At 32.4% G+C, this 9,537-nt stretch overlaps 1 protein-coding gene across 1 annotated transcript; it reads right to left on the bottom strand.

Moving 5' to 3' along the window:
- Window positions 1-3,776: 3,776 nt before the first annotated feature.
- On the bottom strand, window positions 3,777-6,189 carry LOC142521065 (cytochrome P450 78A5). The gene is made up of 2 exons (XM_075624252.1): window positions 5,089-6,189; window positions 3,777-4,525 (listed from the first exon to the last, which is right to left on the bottom strand). The coding sequence occupies exons 1-2, from the start codon at window positions 6,070-6,072 to the stop codon at window positions 3,920-3,922; spliced, it is 1,590 nt and encodes a 529-aa protein (XP_075480367.1). The 5' UTR covers window positions 6,073-6,189; the 3' UTR covers window positions 3,777-3,919.
- Window positions 6,190-9,537: the final 3,348 nt, after the last annotated feature.

Raw genomic sequence — 9,537 nt, 5'->3', positions numbered from 1 at the left:
ATTCTTTTTTGTAAAATCATACCTCACCATATGCAATGGAATGTAGACCAAGATCCGCATTATTTCTTATATTATATTAAATAAAAAAATATTAATTATAGATCTTATTCGGATATTTATTATTATTATATAAATGTTAAATATTACAAGTTGAATTTTTTTGAGCACAGAGAACTCGAGAATGTTTCTGCCCTTCTTAAATTACATGATGCTAATAAACTACTACTACAAACTTTCTTATGTCATAGATTCATACCACTAGTACCAAGAGGTGGCGGCGTGGACGATAACCGGAAAACTTGAACGATCGGACACTCGGCTCCGTTCGAAAAAATAAGTATGATTAAGTATGATTTGTTTAGGTCATAATAATGTTAAATGTTAACTTCGTATCGAATTCGAATAAATCACTAAAATATATATGAGATATGTAGGATATATTTAGGGCAAAATGACACATAAATCATAGAGTATGTCTCTTGTGAGACGGTTTCACGAATATTTATCTGTAAGACGGGTCAACTTTACCGATATTCACAGTAAAAAGTAATACTATTGGCATAAAAAGTAGCACTTTTTTCATGGATGATCCAAATAAGATATTTGTCTCACAAAATACGACATGTGAGATCGTCTCACACGAGTTTTTGCCTAAATATCAAAATTTACTCAATTGCTACAAATCCAACAAATTGGTGGAAGCAAGAGCACACCAAGTTGATGTTAAAATATATATATAAGCGTAAAAGCAATTAAATTGAATATTTATGACTGCGTAGAAAGAAGCGTTCCGGGTGATAATGTAAATTAGTCTCAGCATGAAACTAAAGTAAAGTTTGGTTTAGATTTCGTGTCATTTTACCAAAAGATGTAATTATGATAATAATACAACGACAATTAATGTTTAAATCGTACATCTGTACAAGTGAGAGTTGATTGTTTTCCTGATAAAGACAATTTTTTCATGACATTGACGGATACTAATTGTATGATCGAGCGATTGATGTTTTGTCAAAAATTATAGCTGGTGGTAACGGTACGACTAAAAACTTTTAAACAGTACAGCACACGGCCGTAAAGAACGTTTATAGACTTCTTCACTATTCTAACATATTTGACTGTCAAACATAATAGATCGATCGCTCTATACAACAGAGACGATTAATACACCCGGTATACACATAAGATGTATAGGCTAGCTATTATAGAACGATCGGGTCATAGGGTAGCCAGCCAAAAAGGGAGCCAATGCAAGTTGCAAATGATTTTTTATTTTTTTAATCAAACAAGTTGCATTAATGATTTTGATTTTACTGAAATAAAATTGAAAACAATGAAAATTAAGAAAATAGGTAAAATTTGGATATTCAAATCTTAAAGGCATATATCTTTGTTTCTTTACAGATGTGAAAAAAGGATGGAAGCTTTTTATGGTACAACTTTAAAAATATTTTATTCTATTGGGAAGGATTTAGATCCCTACATCACAATAGCGCCAGTACATTATTGGACCCGGTTCTTATTCTTCAATCATATGATCATTAGATACATACTTTTCCGGACGAGTGACGAGTCTGTCATACAGAGTTTGTTTAGTTAGTTCGATTTATTTTGTTAGTGTGATTTTGCAAACTGTTATGTTAGTCTAAGAGTTTACCTCAGTGCGTAGGGGTGGGCATAAAACCCGAAAAAACGAAAAAACCGACCGAACCGAATAATTCAGTTTAAATAGTTCGGTTTTATCGGTTTTTCGATCGGTTATAGTTTTAAAATTCGGTTTTTCGGTTCGATTTTCGGTTTTAATTCTCCAAAAAACCGAATAACCGAACCGGCCATATTGTTGTTAAACATAGGGTTTCTATGTATAATGTGCTATATTATTGTTAAGTATAAGAATTTTTATGTATAATGAATGAGCCTATTAAGAATTAGGAACTTAGTATCATTAACCCTTAATTTTCAATCTGATCGTTTTCTCTTCTTTCTCACCACTCACCAATCGACGTTTTCTGTTCTGTATATTTCTTAATTAATTGATTCGTAAGATGATTGGTGTTACATTCGAGCTAGTTGACACTTTGTTATCACTCATATTACTGAATATTCCGTTGGATTCATGCATTTTTCGTGTTTACATGGTTAATTAGTTATATATTGTTATTATATTCATATGACATGTTTGTACACAACACAATTTATATATATATATATATATATATATATATATATATATATATATATATATAAAAGATTAAGTCTCACATATTAAATGTTTAAAAAATAATATGATTTAGATTTTAAAGGCATAAAGTGACGTATAAATTTATTTCTTAACAAATTTTAGCTAACAATATATAACCGGCCGTATAAACCGAACCGTATTACAAAAAAACAAAACCGAACCGCAATAAAATGGTTTTGTTTTGGGCTACAGATATTCAAAATCGAAAACCGAAAAACCAAACTGTTGTATAGTAAAATCGGACCAAACTGACCGTTGTCCACGCCTATCAGTGCGTATCAAAATGTAGCAACTACGACTTCTATCGTAATCAATAAACATCAAATTATCCAAATAAATAAAAAAATGAAATAGAATAATAATTAGAATATAAGATATTCGATTAATTATCAACTGGGAATAATGTTGGTTAATTTCCCCATCTTTCTTGCATGAGAGTGGCGCACTGTGCATGAAATAATAAATATTGCTTGAAGTGGAAGGATGTGGAGAAGAATCTATTAGGTCGTTAAACTAATTAAACTACTCATACAACAAATATCAACTTAATATATATATATATATGTATATATATATACGGAAAAAACTTGTGTGAGACGGTCTCACGGGTCGTATTTTGTGAGACGGATCTCTTATTTGGGTCATCCATGAAAAAATATTACTTTTTATGCTAAAAATATTATTTTTTATTGTGAATATCGGTAGGGTTGACCCGTCTCACAGATAAAGATTTGTGAGACTGTCTCACAAGAGACCTACTATATATATATATATATATATGTGTATATATATATATATATTTGTGTGTGCAAGTCACATATTTGAGAAAAACTATATTTTCGGTCATTTAACGATGACATGACATCGAACACATCAGCATTTTTTAATATCATATAATTATTTTTTGATATTATATCAACGTTCCAATGAAAAAAAAACTAAATTGAAAAAAAAAAATGCAATTAGTGTACTAACATCGTAAATTAAAGTGATTATCATTACTTTATTAAAAAAACAATTAAAATAAAATACACCTCTGCTTTTTCACATCACTTTCTATGTTAAGTTGAGTGTATATTGCTGAAACGCATTAACATGCTTTTATAGCAACCAAAAAGCATTAGAAACTGTTAGAACATATTTATCCTTGTACTTTATAACTCATTGTGCAAAAAAATAACACCAAATTAACTCGATATATATATGTGCGCGCGCGCGTGCAAGCGGGAAATTTTTTTAAAATCGTGTTGCGATAGCGCACATTCGATTTTGTCTTTCTAACTAGTAAAGATCTTGACTTGATACAGTAAATTGATTTATTTTGCATATTTAGTTCGATTTTTGGACTGACTTGTATCGAAAATTGCTGAATGACATTGATTTTAGGATTATTCTTGAAATTGAAATCTTTGATCATATTTTCTTTGATATTTTTCAACCAAAGCTAGGTACTCAAACTTTCCTACGAAGCCAAATACAACAAATCAACATAGCCTAATTAGTTCTGGTTTTCAAGCTTAATTACGCCAACATCCTTAATCTTTTCTTGATTTATATATTTCATTGTTTTCAGCTAAAGATTTCAGTGCTTATGAACAAAGTTAATTAATCTAAATCATGAGAATTTAGACCAAACTAAACACCGACACACTTGGACACATGCAACACCAGTTTTCTTCAAGAAATCCTAGGAAAAGCTTTGCAAATCAATGGCGTCTTCATTTCCATGGACAATTTCAAGCACTCCGACAAGTCGACGCCATGTTTATCCGAATGCATCCAGCGGAACTGATGCAGCAACTGAGCCAGCCAGAGTTGAACCGTAGCGAGTCCTAACGTTTTACCGGGGCACACCCTTCTCCCGGCGCCAAACGGTGCCAACCTAAGGTCACATCCCATGATGGAGACATCCTCTTCGAGAAACCTCTCAGGCCGGAATTTCTCGGGCTCGGGCCATATCTCCCCGTCGTGCGTTATGGCCCACATGTTCACCATCGCGGTCGTGCCAGCCGGGATGAAGTGAGGGCCTACATAAGTGTCGTGGATGGAGAGACGGGCCCAGGAGAGTAACGGGCCTGGCGGGTGCATCCGTAGTGTCTCCTTAACAATGGCTTGGGTGTAAGGGAGATTTGGGAGATCAGAATCAGTCACTGCCTTGTTGGTTCCGATCACCGTGTCGATTTCGCCCTGAGCCTTGGCTTGGATCTCTGGATGAAGAATCATTCTTGCAAGAATCCATTCTAAAAGAATGGCAACTGTATCTGTCCCTCTGAAGATCATTTCCTGAGGCAACCGAACACACATAAATAAATAAATATTCCTTCATTTAAAGAATACAAAAAAGAATTTAGTTCCAGATAAAAGATGGATTCATATGATACAGAAATGAATATATAAAGGAAGAGATATTTTGATTATTGGAAATATCAATGTTGCCATCATCTGCAAGGGGCCTAAAATTATTCAGATTCTTATGTAAAACAAAAAAAAGAAAAGAATTCGCGGTGAACCAACATTACCAGTAAAAGTTGCATGTTATTTTAAATGAAAAATATTTACAGTTTTGAGCTAAGAAGATGCCTGAAAAATATACCATAAAAGGAATAAAATATAATATCTTGTAGATGAGCATGTATGTTTTGTAGCATCTAACACAGAAAACAAATCAGGCAAATACAAATTTATAGAAAGGTGAAAATGATGTCCATCATGCAAAGCCTGTGGCACTAATGCCACATAAAAACAAAAGATCACCAAAATTAATGCTGTAGGTACTTCATGCAACATGAACATGTTCTTGAAAAAAAATTAAAACAAAAACATATGTTTGTTATGAATTAAATTACCCAAAGAACAGCAACCATTTCTGAATCAGTGAGCCTGTTCTCTTTCTCTAGATCAAGCAAAACATCAACAAAATCATGGGATTTTTCCTCAGAAAGCTGTGATATTCTTCCATTTTTACCAACCCTTTTTAGCCTGTGTTCCTTTATGATATTTCCAACAAAAATATTTACCCTACAAACCAATTCTTGGCTCCTCCTTCTAACTCCCTGCAAACCCAGCCGCCCAAGAAGTGGAAAATGATCACTCCAGTTGAACATACCAAGCAGTTCATACCCTTCTTTTACCAATCCTTTTAGCTCCGTCCCGTCTCCGTTTTCGCCATTGAAATCATACATCTTACCAAATACACTTATCATCACATTGTTTAATGAACCAGAGTGCAGCACATTCTTCAATTGAATCTCTCCATTCCTCTCCATCTGCAGCTTCATTTCCTCCACCATTCGAAGCCCGATTCCCTCCCGGAGCTCCCCCAAGCACGATATCCTCCTTGGACAGAACAAATGGGTGCCGGAGATTCTCCTCAAGTTCCTCCAGTACTCTCCATACGGGGCGAACCCCATGGCCTTGTGAAACAGAAGCTCGTACGCGGATTCCTTGACGGGCCGGTCCGCGAAGGCCGAGCTGTTCAAGATCTCTTTAGCAGACTCGGGGCTGCTCGAAACAATGAAACGCGTGAACCCAACAGAGAAACACATCAGATACGAAGCTTTCAAGGCCTGAGACACCTTGCACAGGATCCTGTGCGCTAAGGAATTCGTGAAGACCAGAGCGAAACCAAGAACAGGGAGGCCAGAAGGGCCAGGAATTTCCGTCTTCAGCCGCGTTTGGGTCTTCAAAAGAGCCCATGCAAGCCCGCCTGGTGTCAACCAGAAGGCGAATATTGCACAAAACAGAAGGAAACAGAATAAAATCTCGACATTCAGCGCCGTTGAAGAGTATCCGGCGGATGGAATGAAGAGGAAACCGTAGTCTGAAGACATCTGAATCGTTGGATAGCGGTGTTTTAATGATTCTTCGGGTCTCTAGTATAATGTAACAAGAAGAGGTTGGTTTTGTTCGAGAGAGAGAAGGGGCAGTGGGAGTAATGAGACGAAAGAGTGTGACAGAACGGTTAAATAGAGAAGGTTAGACCAAATTCAATTAAAATGATATTAATATTAATATTAATATAAAATATAAATTTTTATAGGATATTTTTTTTTACCATGTTTATGTTGTGGGACATCGTAATATTGTAAATTACGGAAAGTAACTGGGTTAGTTTCATGTTTAAGTGTGAACAAAAACTTGTGTGAAACGGTCTCACCGGTCGTATTTTGTGAGACGAATATCTTGTTTGGGTCATCCATGAAAAAATATTACTTTTTATGCTAAGAGTATTACTTTTTATGATAAATATCGGTAGAGTTGACCCGTTTCACAGATTAAGATTCGTGAGATCGTCTCACAAAAGACATACACTTGAGTGTGATATATTATTGTAAATATTTGGTACACTTTTATTTGTTATTAATATGTAACGACTAGTGGATCGTGGCACAAGCGTCTTGTTGTCGAAAAAATAATAATGAATAAACGAATTTTTCAAAAAAAAAAATAGTGAAAGTTATACATTTTCTACATTTTATGGGTGGAGAGGAAATAAGATGAAAAAATATACTAAGAAAATGAAATTAGGTGGGTAAAGAATATATTTGGAATGATACTAAAAATTAATTATTCTAATAAGTTTAAATTTAATTAACCATAAAAATATTAGAAATCGTATGTAATTAAATTAAATGTTTTAAATTTTTATTTTTATTCTTTTGCAATTGTTTTCTCAATGAAAAATCATATTGTTGTCTATCCCTTATAAGACTATGTCATCTTAAGATGCTGCTAAATGAATAAATCTTATCAACTTATATGGATGATAAATTATAGTTCGAACCACCGAATTGAAAAAATTGTGTGTTATCATATAATTTTGTATCAGCTAAATTAATGAGTTGGAGATAAGCGGACTCGAACTGCTGACATCCACCGTAGTGTAAATCACTGCCTCTCATGGGCCCTCCGACTGATTCTGCCGAAAGGCCAATGACAGACAGTAACTCTCCCCCAATAGAGCTTGTGCTCTCCAAACAGCAACTCATCTCAAAACACACGTATTGAGTTGGAATCTCATTCTAACTAAGGATTATTGTGGTTCCAGCTACAGGAGAACAAGAGATTTCCCCCTCCCCCCATTAACTTAGATCAATTGTTAAGAGAAAAAAACTTTTTTTGTCAACTAAATTTTTCGATTTTGAGTTGTAGTCCACTAAATATTCAAAATTTGGTCTTGGTGTAGTAACTGTGATTATTTTTTGGTTTTAGTTCTGTTTCGTCCTATTGCTGACGTGTACATCATCACGCTAGTAAATGAAATAAAATAACTCGAAATTAAAACCTAGTGCATACCAACCAAACTTTGAATACATATCAGACCAAAACTCAAAATGTGACAAGTTAATGGACAAGAAAATTATCTTTCGTATAATGAAATTTAATTTTGTAAAAAAATTCTAAATCCTCAATAGCGTGAATTAACCACAATTTGAAGAAGTTTGATCGTTTTTTTTTAGTAAATGTAATGTTTATAAAGGACCAAGGTTTTAATATTTATCAGGAGGAAACGGCTTGGTGACTTTCCCTATTCATCTCTTTAAGTAATATGAAATATTAGATATCTATTGATGTGCCATAAATTTATAGGAAGATTTTCTTAAATAGGTTTCAAACAATTATTATAATCAATTTTAGTTTTAAATTAAATTAATTTACCAAAATAATATTTTTATCATATCAAATTATAAAGATATTTCATATCCTTTAAATCCTATTCACCATCAATTTCTTCATCTCAAACTCTGTATTTTATTATCTCATCAATTCCGTGCGACAGAAGCAGCCGTGAAGCACGTCAATCCTATTTTTTTAAAGAAGTATGAATTTTCTTATTTTTTTCCCTTTAATTATTACGCAAAAAAAAATTTATTTTATATTGATATTACTGTGTGCGTGTGTATATGGGCTATGACAAACTCATTTTGTTACCAATTTTGTTTATGTCAAATCATTAGAGTATATTGCCTAGAATTGATGGCTCTAATTTTGATTTTAAATTTTTTTTTAATATTTGACTTGATTATAGTGATGATTTTTTGATAATTTGTAGGTTTAATAAAACATAACAAATGTTAAATCAACTCTTAAAGAGAAATAATAGATAATTAAACAAATGAATCACGAAAATAGAACATGTATGTTCATAGAAAAAAGGTATTTAGGTTTTTTTTAATTATATAAGATATAATGCAAAATGTGTAATAAAGAAGACCATTTTGAAAATTATGACTTTGAAATAGATTAGAATAATCAATTTCCCTAAATTTATATTGCACAACATAAGCAACCTACACCAAGCTAACATCATGCTATATTTCATTTTGTGGAAAATAAGAATTTTGATAATTTAAATTGGTTTTTTTGGATTTTAGTCTTATAATTTGTTAAAGTTTAGTTTTAATATAGTAAATTAGATTTTTTTTTCCCTGAAATCACTAAATTCAACGAATATTACTTATTTGACATTTATCTTTTCTTACGTAGCTAATGTAGTGATAATAAAACTTATATTTATATTACATATATTAAAATCTACCTAAGAAAAAGGAAACTTTTTTCCTCCCAGTGAAAATATCGAGTGTCTTTTTTGTATGTTTTTTCTCCATTTGTTTTTGCTTATATGAATTTTAATGTGTAACTTGAGTTCTTTTATACCATTTGAGCCAAATAATAAATGATCGATGTCAAATTATTAATATTTGATGTGCTTAGTCTCTTCTGGAAAAAAAAGATAAAAAATCTAAATTATTGGATAAAACCAAAATTTGTCAAGTTACAGGACTAAAATCTAAAACAGATCAAGGATATATGAGAATGGAGAATAAAATTAATATACAATCAATTCAAAAGCAAAATTGTGACCTTTTGTTTGGATGCATCGATCATATTGATTGCAACACTGTTTTTATTTAGCATTAGAAGTTAGTAATAGTAATAATATTTGGTACTAGAGAAAGGAGGAATAGCGTATATAGACGTGATTTCGTATTAGTTTATATTTTGTGACGAACATTTTTCTTATTTTTTTGGGCTCTCAAGAGTGTATCTCGAGCTGATAATCGTGCCATGAGTATTTAAGAGATTAGTTTATGCTATACTGAGGGTATTTTTCTTCTTATTTCAATATCATTATATCATATGGATCCTTCATATTTCTATGAAAATTGACATATATGCAATAATTCAAAGAATAACATTTGACCATATCACAGTGGAAGAAATACTCCAAGTATAGTTTAGAATAATCCGTATTTAAGCATCAACACGAAAATTCGGGAACTCCGACATCCCAA

The sequence above is a fragment of the Primulina tabacum genome, chromosome 12 (assembly GCF_025594145.1).
Source record: "Primulina tabacum isolate GXHZ01 chromosome 12, ASM2559414v2, whole genome shotgun sequence".
Lineage (NCBI taxonomy): Eukaryota > Viridiplantae > Streptophyta > Magnoliopsida > Lamiales > Gesneriaceae > Primulina > Primulina tabacum.
The sequence above is the reverse complement of the archived record's forward strand: the minus strand, read 5'-3'. Positions and strand labels throughout refer to the sequence as shown.

Coding starts and splice junctions, on each gene's coding strand:
- LOC142521065 (XM_075624252.1), bottom strand. CDS start 6,072: ATGTCTTCAGACTACGGTTTCCTCTTCATTCCATCCGCCGGATACTCT. Junction 4,526..5,088: donor AAATGGTTGCTGTTCTTTGG/GTAATTTAATTC, acceptor CGGTTGCCTCAG/GAAATGATCTTCAGAGGGAC.